We start from the raw sequence: 17556 nt of genomic DNA on the forward strand, positions 1-17556 counted from the left end.
CTAATACTAATAGAGAAAATTAACAAAATTATTGATGGGGGACCATTTTTAAGCCAAATGAGAGCCACTAGAACAATTTATATAATTGTTAAAGTTTAGATTGCACTTTCAAAAATTTTACTAAACGGTTGTTTGTTTACCTCTTAATAGTTCTACTAAGAGACATCATCTGAATCGTTAAGATGTGAATATTGTTTGGTAAAAAAAAATATACCTCTTAATGGTTCTAAAACTCTTTGAATGATTTTGTATTCAGTGCCTCCCTTAATCATTCAGTGCTCAATGACTACTAAACAATTATATTTTATTTTACACTATATCAAAAAAGATATTAAATCATTTTGTATCAAACCATTTAACAATTATCAAAGAGTGCTTTAACCACAACAATGAAATTAGAGTTTACATAAAAAAAAAAAAAAAAAAAAAGGGAAGAAATGTAGTCGTTGAAGGGAACAATAAGACGAGTGTATTGTTGACTTTTAAAATGAATATTAAACCCAATAAGACCGCATACGCCGCAAAAACCACGACAGATACACACGGCGGCGTAATGCTCCGGCCTCGGTGATAATGTGGCGGCACCACAGATTGTTCCGCAACCGCACGAAAATCACCAGCGCCACCATGCTCTTCATCCCATTCCTGTCTTCTTCTCGAAATCTGACTCTCGGATCGCTCCGAACCCTCGTCACACTCACCTCAAACCCTATTATCCTCTTCACACCATCGCAGCCATCACAGCAGCACGTACGGGTTGAGCCGCCGCGCTCTTCCCTAACCCTAAGTCTACGTCGATTCTCACATTCGTCTACTCCTCCGACTGCAGCGACGGCTCGTGAATTATTCGGCTCTAGTTCGAACTCCGTAGTGGCTAGATGTTTTTCTTCCTTTTCGTCTTCGTCTTCTTCATCCCCGTCGGTGTCGGTGGCAGACACGATGGAGTGGGATGAGCCTGCTGTGTGCGCTGAGGTTGAAGATTCTGGTGATGACGTTGTGAGTGATGAGGACGTTAAACCGTCTATTCCTGTTAGGGCTTATTTCTTCTCTACTAGGTATGGCAGTAGGTGCTTGAAATTTTCGTATTTAAATGCAATTGAAAGTGGTTTTCTGACAAGTGAAAAGACATACTGGAATTGTAGTGTATAAGCAACAGATGTATCCAAATGCGCTGCATTATATCTCAGAGTGCATACAATGCTTAAGAATTTCAAGCAAATATTGGTTCTCTGGAACTTCTGAACAGACCATTTGACTGTTGTTATTTGGAATTACAAACCTATAAGGCTATGGTGTATTCTTGATATAGGATTAGGAAAACTTAAAAAATATATGAAAAACTGAGGAACAAAGTGGAACAACTTTTCAATTATTTGCATGCACATGTATACCGTCTAGATGGATGGTTAGTGTTCCTCAGTTTCTTCATTTTTTTGGGTTTTCCCTAAACCTCTCTATATATATACATATATGAATTTGTAAGAGCATGTATATGCACATTTACCTGGCTTAGTTTTACTATTGTACTTCTTTGATAAAAATATTTCATGACTATTGATTAGTGCGTTCAACTTGGATGAATATTGACTGCGTGATTTGGTTGCAGTGTTGATTTGAGAAGTCTATTGGAACAGAACAGACCCAATTTCATCCAGCCTACATCACGCATGACTAATTATATTGTATTAAGGTTTGGCAGCACCAAGCCTGAGCTTATTGTAAGTCTGTTCTGTTCAAGTAATTAGAAAATTTCAGGGGTATTTGTTGTATGTTTAAAGTTAATTATTTTACAAAAGGTATTTGTATAACAACACTGGACAAGCATCATACAAGCTTTTAGTCTTAAAAGTTGTAATAGAAATGGACAGTTACTAACCTAGCTTTTTTTTTTCTCATCCCTTGAATCTTGAACCTTATATGGTTTCTTGTCTTATTTGTCAAAACAAAGTGGTAAATGGCTATCATAGTTGAAGGTCTCGTGCTATTTGCACGCTTCCCGTTTGAGATCCTTGGGAAATTCTTTTCTTTCCTTCCATTCTTTTAGCAGCCATTGCCTCGATCCTGCTCCTTTTGCACTTTTTGGCCCCATATTCTGGCTGTGCCTTGTGAGCCCATTCTTTTTTTGTTTGATTCAGGAGGGCAATGGCCTTTACAGCAGACAAATGTAGAATCAAAGCGTGGTTCTTTCTGTTGGTCAGCAACCTAGAGAAGTCATAGCGTATGTTACACCACCAGTACAGTTTTGATGTTACATCATCTTCCTTCTCCATGGGGGCAAAAATGAGGGACCAAGAGAGCGCTCATAATTAATTACAATGATCACCTTGAACATACTCTTTTGAATTAACAACATACCAAGTAACTATTGACCTTGCCACTGGGCTTGGTGGAGTAATTAAGAGGGTAAAAGCTGCTAAATTACTTGGGATAATTCCTCAAGAACATGCTCATTTGTTAGTTAGACATGTTATGCGATATCTTGTAGTGTTATTAAAATGTGATTGACAAACAATATACTTAAATTATTATCCAAATGCAACATGAGAGAAACAACTAATGTTGGCCATCATTTTGCATCACATATTTGCCTTTCGCTTGAGTTCATTTGGCGTATATAAATGTTATATAATTCCAAAAAGTACATCTTAATATATAGAGGTGATACAGATTCTTTTGCATGTGAGCGAGTCAACTACTCTCAATCATAAACAAACTGTCTTGTGGAGTTATCATCTGGCACTTGCATACTACTGTTTGCGGTGCACGGAACTGAAAATCTCTGTTCGTTATCCACATAGTTGAAGGTTTCATACTCCTGAAGTTTCTTTGATGCTATATGCTTTTCAGGGTTTGGGTGCAAGCATAACTGGGTGTGACTGCAGCTATATGGTAGTTTTTCAGTATGGTTCAATTGTCTTGTTTAATGTCCGTGATCATGAAATTGACGGGTATCTGAAAATTGTAGAAAAGCATGCGTCAGGATTGCTCCCTGAGATGAGAAAGGATGGTGAGGTCTCATTGAGTTTATCATGCTTACTTTTCTTTAATTTTTATTCAGATCCACGTAATCTTCATTTTCTCTTAATTTAAATAAGGTCTTACAAACTGTTATGCTCAAATCATTGTAACATCCTTCAAGGATCACCTAGCGTAACATAGCAACAACAAGGTTTTTGTTGTGATTTGTGAACGGATTGTTAATGTCTTATTGTATTTGTGTAGGTTGTAATGCAATGCAACTGTTGATTGTTGAATAATTGTGGTATATGTGACCTATTAGAGGTATTATTTCTATACATATATTGGCCCATCTATCTAGTTATAACATAATTATAGCTTGCATCACATTGAGAATAGGGGCCTCAGGCATTGGTTGAATGGTTGGTCCTCCTGATGCCAACTATTATTGCAGGGTTGTATTAGGTTAGAGTCAACACCATATGCACACTAAGAGGCTGTTTGGCAGTTGCTGGATGGTTTAGTGTAAGATCATTAAGTGGTCAGAATGATTAAGAGGCTCTTATGATATAGTGCAAAATGAAATATGGTTGTTTGGTAATTGTTCAGAATGAAATTATGGCTCTGAATGGTTTAGGGAGGCCCGAGATACAAAATCATTCAAAGGGTTTTAGAACCGTTAAGAGACAGTGTTTTTTTTCCAAACAAGATTCACCTCTAGTGATTCAGAGATTGCCTTTTAGTGGAACTATTAAGAGGTAAACAAACAGCCTCTAAATATATCATTCACCTTGAAATTTCTCAATATGCATGATAGGAAATAGCACATGCAGTAAGGACAGCAAGTAATCCTACCATCTTCAGACATCCTACTGTTATATGAATTTGTCTGTGTAAGCTTATCACCTATAGGTTCTTTAAAGGGCACTCTATTTCTGCAGGATTCTTGTTATTAGAAGTTTTCTTGATAGGCCTTGAGGAATAATAGTTTGTGTTAGGTGAACCAAGTTCAGTAAATGCTCAAGTTAGTTTTTACATGGTTAGGATCTAGCTTTATAGCTGGCATTTGTTGCATGATTGGGAAAGATCAGTTATGCTATGGGTTTGTTGGGTCTTGCATTACTAAGCTTTGTGGAAAATTGAGATTGTCCACCATTGTTGATTATGTAATTATTGTAAAACAGAGGGCCTGAAGTTCTGTACCTTTTCTCGATGGCTTACATGTCCATAGTGTTTTATACGCATAACTAGTATAATTTCTCATCCTTGGTTTATGGGTTTGCCAACCATGGCGATTGGCGAAGACCCTTCACCGGTCTGGTACTGGGTCAGGTGCTGCTGATTCATCTGGGGAAAGCCAGTCCGATAGATTTCTTGACTTCTGTTGGGCCAGGTTTGATTCTCTGGTGCCGCTAAAAAATAATAATACACCATTGGCAATCAGGTTAAAATTAATTTTGGGAGAGAATCGACCACAAAGCTTGGCAATTAGGTCATGAGATATGGCAGTGACAAAATCATGGAAACATAGGACGGTGAGCAGATGAGCACTGTGATGTGTACCTTCGGCTAGTCATTCTTCTATTCATTCTCCTCAATTTTCATTTGTTTTCTTTTGAAGCAACAATAACACATCTGCTATTCTTATTGCACGTAATGTCATTTGTCTTCAACCACACAATACTATAGGGTCAAAAAATAATATTTTTCACTTCCCCGGAACATAGTAATTGCAAGAAGAAAGTAGCATATGTCACATGGTATTCCGGGCTTGCTGGCCTGTAATCCAGATTGTGCACGTTGTGGAGCCTAGAGCCCAGGAAGCTCTAAAGGTAAGCTCAAGTTGGAACTCACCAGGCCATTACGAGTTAAGAGTTAGACTGACCATTAATTTGACTATTCTAGAGCCTAATAGAAAATCAGGCTCTTCTGCTGAGCGAAGCTGCGAGCCTCCCCTTCTCGGCTATTCATTTAAGTCTTCATTCACGCAATTAGTTCTTTTTGGTTGCGGTTTGACATATTCAGTTATCAATTATAGTTTCATACTTTTAATACTTCTGTTATGCTGGCATGATGAACTTTCACTTGCCATAATCAAAATAAAAGAAAGTCAACCTACACCTGTGATTGCATCAGTCTTGCTAGTACCAAGTTGGATTGAATATGTTTAAGAATGATATAAGCAGTTAACGTGGTTGATTGCGGAAACAGCTGTCGGGACCTTGATCTGAAATAGCGGTTATTGTCATGATATAGCGGTAAAAGAATTATGTTCATAATATTAATACGAATGTATAAAACGTAAAATATTGTATGTCTAATATATATCAAGTGAAACAATTCAAATCACACAAGCAACATAGTAATAGAGTTTATAAAGCTCATAGTAGAATTGGATTAGGAGTAGGAATGGTTCGAGCAGAACCAAACAGCTGTGAAATCCAGAGCAGGAATCGAGCAGGAGCTGTAAAATCAAGCAGGTGCTGTGCTGTCGAGACGAGAAGAAAAGTCGAGAAGAAAACTCATTAGAAATCCAGCAGAAAACCCGTGAAACTGTGGAGTAGAGAAGAAGATTCGAGCTGTTGAAGCTTTTTGGACCTGGAATAGATGAGCAGAGCTTTGGACTTGGAATCTATACCAAAGTTTGACCTAATTGTTCCTATTGCTGATTTAACCATTTCCTTTTTGTTTGCAGGCCTAAGTTTCGCTCTAAATACCCACAGAAATGACACAACAAAAGCCCAAATAGAATTTAAATTAAAAGAAGAAGTCCGAAAGAGATCGGTAATAGCAACGACTATTTGATTACCAAAATTGCGATCAATAGCGGCAGCTATTTGGGTACCGCTATAACACACCGCTGTTTTCTCTAGGACTGCTATCCGCCAAAGCGTGCTATTAACTGCATATAAATTTATGAAGCATTTATTTTTACAGATTTGTTTGTGGAACAAATATATACCAAATAATTACATATTTTATGCTCACTTGCATTTTTAGGAGATGAACCCTTGTCACTCTTAAGCACAAACCTTGGTGCATCTCTGGTAGTGGCATTGGATTGTGATATCTGATTGTGACATCAAATGCATGTTAGTTGCATGAAAGCTTCTAAAATTACCCACCATCCGTGAAAACACCCCCCACCAAAAAAAGCTTGTATGTTGAAGCTGCACATGTAAATAATCTGCTTCAGGACATCTAGCATCCCTTTTGACTGTAAGGATATACCTAGTCTGAGATCAGCAATGCATCTTTGAGATATATTATGATTTACCGCATCCTTTTAAGCATTTAAAGCTTTTTTTATTGATGTCTGCATTGAGGGGGTATTATATTACTATAATCCATTTACTATGGATTTTCTTGCTTTATATAAACCAACCAAAACGAAACCAGCAAATCCCACCCAAAGGTACAGTGGTTGTATCCGTGAAGATTCCAGCTTGTAAAAAGTGTGCGAACTACTCTTAGGAAGAGAAAAGCTGGAACGATCAAAATTTAGAAGAGTTGTATATAGGTAAGCAACTGCAATACGGAAAGGGGCAAGTACAGGAATGACGTAAAACTTAACTATCGACTCACTAACCCTAACCCTACCCTCTCTCTCTCTCTAGTTTTCATCCTCCCATCTCGATCTCAACCCCTAGTTTACTACCCTAGTTTCTTGCTTTATTTGACTTATTAATAGGAATTTTGAGTTGATGGATGTGGTGTGTGGTTTGTTAATATGAACTTCATGTTTCTATATTTTATTTTTGGTTGATAGCATTTAAAGATGCTGATAAGAAGGAACCTGTAAGGCTGTAACATGGCTTGGGCAGATGTTTGTAGTGCATTGCAAATATGTAAACTCAACATTTTGAAGTTGTGAATCACTGGATTGTTTTGCTTTGATTCAATCTTTTTTATGTAGTTTGTTTTCTTGGCTTCTGTGGAGATACTTCTTTTCTGCTACTTGAGGAAATAATATACATGCTTTCTAGTTATCTCATTTACTTGATATGTTTCTGAGCTCTTTGATGTTTGAACTCAGAGTATGAGGTTAGGGAGAAACCAACTTTGGGCACATGGATGCAAGGTGGGTTAGATTATATAATGCTGCAGTATTTGAACATTGATGGGATACGTACAATTGGCAGTGTTCTAGGTCAGAGTATAGCACTTGATTACTATGTTCGCCAGGTGGGTGAACTCATGGGTTCTACATTGTAAGTTTCTAATAGTTTTATGAATGCCTGGTCCGGTTCTTCATACTTCTTGTTTTAGGTTGATGGGATGGTTGCAGAATTCACTGATATAAATCGCGGCATGGAAAAAACTGGAACCTTCACGATGAAAAGGAAAAAACTATTTCAGTTGGTAGGGAAGGCAAATTCAAATCTTGCTGATGTGATACTTAAGCTTGGACTTTTCGAGAGGTAACCTTTAATTGACGCTCTAAGTGTGGGAAAGTGATGTTCTGTTGTCTAATATACCAACCCCCTGTTTCCTGCCACATTTTAGCTCACGATAAAAAGAAAATAAAAGCTGATTAAATCATTTTCCATTCAATACAGTTGTAACATTTACTATATGACATGTATTGTCGTGAGTCATTTGAAACATTATATGGTTTTACACTGTTCCAGAAAAATATCATATCTTACATAAGGGTGTCAAATATTTGTGAATATGAAAAGTGTAATAAGTATGAAATTACATTTTATTAGAATGGAGGTAGTAAGAGTTTTTTTGTGATTCTCTTCCTGCAAAAACATGCTTCAATTTCAGAAATAGTTTTACGAAAAGAAATTGGAAACTAATGTAAATACTAGCAAGTACTTTCTTTTAGAAGCAAATATCGGCCATATCTAATGTTTCTTTTAGAGTTTTGTCTTTATGATGCCGGGAAAATGATACTCTTTCCGTCCCAAAATAATTATTCACATTTCTATTTTAGGTTGTCCCAAAATAAGCGCCAACTTTCAAAAGTAAATATTTACCTTCCCATATGACCCTTTAATTATAAGATGGAGAAAATTCTCTCTTTATTATTAAGGGTAAAATTGTCATTTGCTTACTTAAAAAGTGTAATATTTACACATTCGTAAAACAGTGTGCCATTTTCAATGTGGACATTTATTTTGGGATGGAGGGAGTGGGGAATATTATTCATGAAGGATAATTAAATACTTTCATATTTTAATATGATTCAACTTCTTGCTTTTCTTATGATATGTATTTGTTCTTGTAAGAATCGTCTCCTTTCAATATAAAATGAAAATAAGTTTTTGAATGTTTTAGAGAAATGAAAACTAATCTACCCGTTATCATATTTGCCAGACACTGCCTATTTACCGCCTCTAATTTTAAATTTAAACTTACTTTTTCTTAAGAAAGTTATCAACTATAACCACAACATATAGGTTTCAATCCTAGACTAATGTATAATGTTGTCTATGTTAAATGCATGTGCTACTTTGCCGAAATTGTAAATATTACTATGAGATGGATAATCAAAGAGACTTTAATAACTGAACAAACAAACTAACAATGCTTACATATCTAACAATATAAAACAGAACATCAATGACTTCACCTTCCATGGTTTTAGTAAAGCATGTGTTTCAAGAATTGTTTACTTACCTTCGGGTGAGAGTATTCCTGAGCCTTTTGGCATGCTGTCATTGATGGTTTTGTGTTATGTATGAAATGGTGGCTCGATATCTGTAGCGATCTTTTACTTCTGGCCTGTATGTTAGCAACTTAATGAGCGTAATAGAACTCAGGGCTTATTCGGTCAGCTATACATGATTGTTTGGTAGTGGCCTAATGATATAGAAAGTGACTTATTCAATAAGCTTCTAAGGGGAGCTTTATGCAGAAAGCCAAGTTTTTTCCAAACTTGCCCTTCCCACTTAAAAAACATGCTCATTCCATCTATGGAGAAAACCCTCCCAAAAAGGAACCTTCCCAATCTATACAAACAAATTAATCCACAAATACAACTTTAATACAGGATGGAAAACCAACCAAACAGCCCCTTCCTCTGAATTCATTTGTGTAAAATCAATAAATGGATATAATTTGATGGAAAATTGTATTGGCTTGAATAGATCTGATATTGCCTGGAAGGATGCCAAATATGCTCAGATATGGGAGTATCTAAGAGATGAGTTTGAGTTAACCCAGAGATTTGCAAGTTTGGACTTCAAGTTGAAATTTGTGGAGGTAAGATGCTTCTTCATTCCTAATTTCTTTTCATTGAACAATTTGGCCATGGGGATGACACTTATATTTATATCGTTGTTGCAGCACAACATTCGTTTTCTTCAAGAGATTCTTCAGAACCGTAAATCAGATTTTCTGGAATGGCTGATTATTATACTCATAGGTGCGGAAATTCTTATATCTGTTTATGACATTGCCCATAAGTCTGTCACATCCCTATAGAATGTATCAGTGTTCTGCTCAACTCGTTGATGCTCAGCCATGCTGTCTGTATATAGAGGTCGCCTCATCTTCCATCTGCTTTGCCTTTTTTCTTCAATTTATCGGCTTTTTTTTAACTTCTGCTTTGAATTTTACGGTATGATTAGAGTAATGACCATCATAAATCCTTCCTTTATATGGAGAAAATGCACAACCATCAAGTTATAGTTTCTCTTGTCCTCAAAAGAGTTAAACACCACTTTATATCTTTGCCTTTGTAATGGTAACTTGATTTTACTTGCTGTTATTATATATTTACTGAGATAATGAATGAGCTAGTAAATGGTTTTTTCATACCTGTGAATGTGAATGTGAATGTGAATGTGAATGTGAATGTGAATGTGAATGTGAATGTGAATGTGAATGTGATTGTGATTGTGATTGTGATTGAGAGGATTAGCATGATAATTGAAGAATAGAAGTATTGTTGTTTGAATTCACCTGCAGGGCCTATCATCAACTTTTGTGAGTTGTAGGGGTGCACAAGGACCGGCTTTTAACCGTACCTAAAAAGACCGGCCCTATTTTGCCAAAAAGAAGAGCGGGCCGGGCTTTAAGCCAAAAATTTAGGACCAAATCAGGACGATGGTCCTAACTGGTCCCCCAACTAGTCCGTTTTAGGAGCGGTCCAAAATCAGTTGACTGGTATTTTGTGCATCTCTGTAGTGAGTTGTTATAGGGAGACATGTATATCTACAGCAATCCCATCATATTTTATAAAATATATTGGGATGATAAAACTATATATAATTATGTTTAAAAATAAAAATATATATTGAAGTTAACTGTAAATCTTTTTAATTTTTTGCTTTATTTTTTTTAAAAAACATTTAGAGAGAGCTCTAATTTTTTTTGTAAAATCCTTCTGCTTGGTAAACTGAACTTTTATTTGTAAAATTACATTCTTGTAAAACTTGTGTTGAAACAATAAGCATTCATTATCTATCTAAATGAAAGGTTTTTAGGTTACTTAAGAGCTGCTTGTTTACCTCTTAATAGTTCCATTAAGAGGTGAATTTTGTTTGGTAACAAAAAATGCTGTTTTTAATGGTTTTAAAACTCTTTGAATGATTTTGTATCTTGGGCATTCTTTAACCATTAAACGTCCTAGTTTTATTGTAAACATTTATACAATAATTATATTTCATTTTTTACTGTATCATGATAGCCTCTTAATTATTTTGATCACTTAATCATTTTACATTAAATTATTCAGCAAGTGACAAACAAAGATCTCTAACAACCATAGAAAATAGAATTTTGAAAATCAAAATTATTAAAAGAAAATTATATTAAACTCTAAGATCTATTTTATTTTAACATTAACTATATTATCAAAAATATTTAATAAAATATCATTTTCTCTTATTTTTAATATTTCTTATCGGTTGAAAATGATTAAAACATATTTTTTATTGCCCATATAGAGCTTCAATATATCAATGAGGTCACGAGTTTAATTGCAATCTTGTTTAAGCTTATATATGTAAACGACCCTTATTAAATTCATCTTTATTACTTTATATCAACTTGTAAGAGGTAGTTTATCAAACGCTTACCTTATAAGCACGATAAAAATCAAAAATCTTACTTGGTAAAGAGACATAACACGAACCGCGAATCTTACACGATAAATACTTATCTGGTAAAAGACATTTACCAACAATATATTTTGATAGCCAAGAATACTATGCGATAAAATAAGTAACGATGATTGCTCTGCTCTTCACGGTAAAGACTTACCTGATAAACATGTGTTAGGTCATCAATTTGGAAATGATACATAAAAAAGAATGTTTCATTCTTGTAAAAAGAACAATGTTTAAGTGGGAATTAAGAACCAAGCACATGGCTCAGAAAGATACTATTATTAATATCTCCAACAAGTTTTTTAAAATTTCTTCAAAATAAAGAACCAACATATTTCTCATTTTGGAGAATTCAACATTGATTATAATATTAAAATATTTATTCATTTATTTAAATATTATTTTTCTTTCTAAATATTTTTTTTAAAGTTCTATTGGTGGTCTCACTTGGTAATCATTTTTAAGGTGTTCTCTATATTTGGAGAAAAAACTCTTCACTTTCATACTTTTTCCATTTTGAAGATAGTTTTAGGAAAACTGTTATAACAAAATATTGACTCAAAAATTCTATTTTCTTTATTTCAAAGAAGCTGTTAGAAGATGTTATTACATTATAACTTCTTCTATTATATGTTTTATATGTATATAAATAATACCAAATAGGGCATGCTATTAGAAACATGCCCCCATGCCCATGGTCTTTGACCTTTCATAGTGTTTAAAAAGATATATTGTCATGTTGGTTTGTGTATCTTTATTTTATTAACCACCTTTTTATGGTCACGTGAACTAATTGGGTGGTGGTACGATATCACATGTCTTGTTATTTAATGACTTTCGATATATTTTTAATTATTCAAATAATAAAATCAATACCATCAACAAAAATGTTTAGCAAATCGTTTTGTTTCCGCCGATAAGACACGAGTAATACGGGACAGTGGCGGATCCATGATTTTTGTTTAGTGGGGTCATCTTTAAGGTAGACTAACGATCCCTAAAATCGTCCGATGTGTTTTTAACCTAATTACAACGTTTTCGAGGGAATTTTAAAGTTTTTTTGGTTGATTTCGAGGTATTTTTTTAGTGTTTTTGTCGATTTCTAATAACTTTTTTGGTTTTTTTTATTATTGATTTCAACAGTTTTTTTTTGGCTAGAGTAACGGTTTCGATTGGGGCTGGGACCCGTGGAAAAATGTAATGGGGGAAAGTGAAAGGTAAATAATGTAAAACCTAAATTTTAACCTATGATTTTTTTTTTTGAATTTTTGACTGAGATCTCTTTCTCCTTCCTTTTTACCATTGCATCCGCCCCTGATGGGGGCCTCTGTTAGTGAAATATTAAATCATATATCTTATTAAAAAATAGGGAAAAAAGGTATATAAATATTTCATCCATGTTAATGGATTAATGTTATATAGTATACCTAATAATTTCTTATTATTGTAAGAAGTTAGCAGCAACCAAGTATATAAGATCTCAAGTACACTACAAACTTGGTCCCTCTAGTTTGTTAGAAATACCATTTTTCATCCTTACACTTTTGAAATTATAAAATAACGATCGTTTTTTTTGTTCCCTCCCTCTAACAGCCATTAAAAAGACCTTGTTATCGTAGGGGGTTTTTGTTTCTTTATCCATTTTTTGGCTTGTCATCTAATGGATTTTTTTTAACAATTGTTAGAGGAAGGGGCAAAATCCAGATCTTTTTATAAATCATGATGATCATATTGTAACTTCAAAACTACATGGACTAGAAGTGTCATTTTTTACAAACCATAGGAACTCTATTTGTAGTTTACTATAATATATACATATCTATATATATCTATACACACATATATATATACACATATATATATATATATATATATATATACATATATATATATATACATNATATATACATATATATATATATACATATATATATATATACATATATATATATATATATATATATATATTCATGTGTCCATGCATGTAAGTTTTAGACTCTTAAAAATAAATTGTAAAACAACTATTTATGTTTGGTGTCCGTCATCAAATATTATTACTCAGATGCTCAAAGGAATCAGTTTAATTGACGAACATTAATGCATGCCGATAGAAAACCAATCACATTTTGCATCATCTTTAGAAAGTCATAAAAGAGAGAGTCAGTAGATCAAAAGCGTTTTATTCTACATGTTATCGAGATAGCAAATGGTATGTAGTCTAATAACACATTTTGAAACTTAGCAAAACACTTGAGAGGATGTCTCAAAATGGTACTAAGGGGCTGTTTACTAAACACTTACCCGGTAAGCGCTTACTGGTAAAATTTAACACTACTACTTACTTACCGGGTTGAGACTTTAGTCCATCAAAACGGCATCGTATGCAACAATTTACAGAGTAAGTGCTTACTATGGTAAGAGTCATCGTCCTCACTTACCGTGTAAGACTCTTGTCCTTGTCTTCTTCTTACTGGATAAGATTCTTGGTCATTATCATATTTATCCGGTAAGTAATGTACATTTATCTGGGTAAGCGTTTGGTAAACGGCCCCTAAATCTATGAATAATGAACATTCTAAGCCTTGCTAAAGACCTTTTTTGTGACTTTACACATAGTTTCGTATATCACTCTTTTTTTGGATCGGGGATCGGGGTACGTCCCAAGAGCCTTCAGATCCTTTTTGTGGTCGTAATATGCCCTTTATAACTTTTTTGTTTGGATATGTAAATTAAAAGAAAATTAAACTACAATTTTGATGTTTTGAGATTTAGTGAAATCTTTGAAAGAAATATATAAACTTTGATAAATTGAGTTTTCGTCCTCCAGGTATGCATTGTGCTCTGGAATTGTGATCTAAGTATCTAATTTCTCCGTTAGAGTCAGGGGTAAAATCGTCCAACCCAAAATGCATACTTGGAAGATGAAATGTAACACTCCGAAGCCCAAAGCAAAGGCTGACCAAATAACTTGAATCTAACTTCAAACCATAATGTAAATTATTGGTAGCCTACAACTTGAGGCTTACAAGAAGCTTACAAATCCAATTTTCTATTTATGTATAACAAGTTGTTACAAACTCTCCCCACTTAAACTTTTGACGTCCTCGTCAGACCTGTCCAAAATCTTCCTCTTTGTCATTAGCGATGTGATATTCGCCTAAAATGTTATAAACACCTCCCCTCGAGGACTCATCATAAGCCGACGCGGCTTGTACCACTATCCCGATGGTACAAGGATCGACTATTATATTACAATAAGTTAAAACGCGTTATAAGGGACTAAAGTTGCCTTATAATGGACTAGATACCTCATCTACCAGACACCTTTTAAAACCGTGATTCCAGGTGTATGGATAAAGCGAACAATATCCGGCACTAGTACGGTTGGCCGAAGATGTTACATGAAAACCTGACTTATTTAAGTTTAGGTCCCAATTTCAAAGATTTCAGTACACTTGAAGGACCAAATTGTAGTTTACTTTTTAAGGAAACATAATCATATTATTAAAATGATGATAGGATAGAATTTTGATTTTTTTTTAATATTTAAGATGATATAAAAGACGAATATAAAAAAGAACGAATAATATTTATATCATATCACAGTAAAAGCAAGACAACATGGTCGTCTTTTCCTTTTCGAGATTGGACAATGCTCGTCATCTTTCCACTTGGTTTTTTCTCTATATCGTTTGTTAAATATACTATAAGGAAAAAAGCCATCCATATTCTTAAAGGTCGTATATGAGTTGGATTGATCGAGTTGAAGACATTTGAATAACCTAATCCAATGTCTACAGTTTGAAAAATCTCAACCTAACATAACCCAATCCAAAAAAAAATAAAAAATAAAAATACAACCCAATCTAACTCAAACTGTGCAGGTTGGTTGGGTTGAAACTTTGCTATATCATTTTAAACTCTAGCTAAGTATTTTTGTTTAAACGAAGTAAAATCAAAATGATAACATATAAAAAAGACTAAAAAACTCAAAAAAGAAAGTTGAAGGTTCATGTAAATAAGAAAATAAAATTACGATTGATATTGTAATATAATTTTGAATATAGCTAATTATGAATTGATCTAATGTCTAATGTATATATGTTAATCAAGTACTTAAAAATCATATTAAATTTATAGTATAGAAATGGTTCAGGTTAGGTTGGGTTCGAAAAAATCTTAACCCAATTTCAACCCAATAGAAACAGGTTGATCTAATTTTATATCAACTATGTATCGAATTAGCTCGAATTGAATTTTTTGGGTTTTTCCAGATCGAGTTAACCGGGTTGATTGGATTGGTCGGTAATTAAAATACCCCTGTTCTTAAGCTTCACATTTAATTACCATTCTTTTGTTATTTTGTGGATTATTTGTTGTTATAACCATTAAATATTGTTATATTTATAATAATTTAACTGTTTTCTAGAAGATTCCAAAACTACATTTAAGATTATTAAATTGGCAATTTGTTAACAGGTTTTAAATAATTTATAATTAATTTTGATTTATGTGGTTTTAAAATTGTAATTTTCGTTTCTATAATTTATAATTTATTATTTTTCTCGTTTCTAATATCAAATATGTTAAAAATCATATATTATTTTAAGAGTATTTTAATCTTTTTGATTTATTAAATATATCTTTGCTTTCCTTTTTAGTATTTTAGTCTTTTTAATATAATAAAACAATATATTTTTTGATAATAAACTAATTCAATACAAAAATTATATTATTTTATTATTGTTTATGATAAATAATTAAATATTTTTAAAACAGTTAGTTTTTTTATTTATTAATATTATTTTTAAAATGATTTTCGTCTATGTAATCATTATAATTTTAGTTTCTTATGATTACAATTTATGCCATTAACATCGTTCAATGACAAGCCATTGAGTGTATCTCATATAAAAGTATTTTTAATTCTTTTTAATTACAAATCAGAGGATTATATTTTTCATATGTACAAAAAATTACCTAATTTAACCCCAAGGGTGGTATCCGATTGGTTTGAGCTTGACTCCAAAAATCAAAAGTACCAGGAGATTTCAGTTTTAAATCCAAAGAGGAATAAAAATCCCCTTGTGGCCACATAGGTTCAAATACGGTGACTCCGAGCTATTTGCAAAGCAGGTGGTCGCCCTAAAATTAGTCGGCTCACATAGCGGGTTGGATATCCAAATTAATAAAAAAAACAACCACCTAATTTTACACTACTTTTTTTTACCAAAAAATGTATATTTTACTAGTAGAACATATAATTATCTGGTCTTACAAATCATTCGTTTATTACAAACAAATGTATATTTTATATAAATGTGTCAAAATAAGTTTATAAAAATACTTTTAGACGTCTTCTAGATTTTTTTTAAAAAAAGTGTCCAATTAATTTTTTTATAATCACATCTTTTTTCAAATATAAATCCGAAAAGCCGTCATATAAAAATGTAATTTTTAAAAAAATATCAGATAACAAATTTATTGTAACACTTTTCTTTTAAAAATGCCATATAAACGAGTATGTTTTTAAAATATAAATGCAAAAAGACGTCATATAAAAATGTCATTTTTCTGAATTGTTATATTCAAAAAATTAACTGAATTTTACACTATTTTTACCAAATAAATGTATGTATTTTATTAATAGAATGTATTATTTTTTGGTCTCACAACTCATTAATTTATTACAAACAAATGTATATCTCATATAAATATGTTACAATAAGTTTATAAAATACTTTTAGACGTCTTTTAGAACATCTTTAAAATAAAGTGTCTAATTAATTATTTATAATGACATCTTTCCATATAAAAATGTCATTTTTCAAAATTGTTATATGAGAAAAATTAAATGGACACTTTATTTTAAAAAGTCTCTTAAAAAATGTCTAAAAGCACTCTAAAAACTGATTGTAATACTTTTATATATGACATAGTTTGTTTATATAATTGAATGACTTTATAAGACCAAATAATTGTACGTTCTATTATTAAATCACATACATTTATCTGGTAAAAATAGTCTAAAAATAGTTAATTGTTTGGTTCTATAAAATCGATAATTTTTTTTGATTAACCTGAATATCCAACCCACTATGTGAGCCGACTAATCCTAGGGCGACCACATGCTTTCAAATGCAACTCATTCCATTTGTACAACCAATGTAATCCAATCAATTAAGATATTTATAAAAATAATAAAAGTTCATATTATGATTTGAATATTCATGAAATATAATTAGACTTCATTAATTATGATCAATGCTTTATATTAGAAAACAATCAAGATATTTATGAAATCACATATTCATCAAATTAAATGAACGGTTGAGATTAGATTGTCTTGGTTGTACACATGTAATGGGTTGTATAATAAATCACCTCACTCTATATATTACTCGACCTAATTCAATCCGCCTCTTTTTTCTAAAAATGACGATTGAAAGTTCTAAATACATGAAGTCTACAAACATCAAAACAAGGGTCGTTTATCAAACGTTGACCATATAAGCTCTCGGTGGCACGAATCAAA

The 17556-nt window shown here is 32.7% G+C and overlaps 1 protein-coding gene across 2 annotated transcripts; it reads left to right on the forward strand.

The window, feature by feature from the left end:
• Positions 1 to 530: 530 nt before the first annotated feature.
• Positions 531 to 9728, forward strand: LOC112525606. Of its 2 annotated transcripts, XM_025135797.1 has the most exons (8): positions 547 to 1055; positions 1607 to 1718; positions 2848 to 2889; positions 2971 to 3007; positions 6995 to 7143; positions 7228 to 7379; positions 9057 to 9171; positions 9256 to 9728. In XM_025135797.1, the coding sequence occupies exons 1-8, from the start codon at positions 574 to 576 to the stop codon at positions 9391 to 9393; spliced, it is 1227 nt and encodes a 408-aa protein (XP_024991565.1). In that variant the 5' UTR covers positions 547 to 573; the 3' UTR covers positions 9394 to 9728. The 2 variants fall into 2 exon arrangements, with proteins under 2 accessions (XP_024991564.1, XP_024991565.1); XM_025135796.1 differs by having other exon boundaries at positions 531 to 1055; positions 2848 to 3007.
• Positions 9729 to 17556: the final 7828 nt, after the last annotated feature.

This window comes from Cynara cardunculus (genome assembly GCF_001531365.2).
Source record: "Cynara cardunculus var. scolymus isolate 2C chromosome LG 13, CcrdV1, whole genome shotgun sequence".
Taxonomy (NCBI): domain Eukaryota; kingdom Viridiplantae; phylum Streptophyta; class Magnoliopsida; order Asterales; family Asteraceae; genus Cynara; species Cynara cardunculus.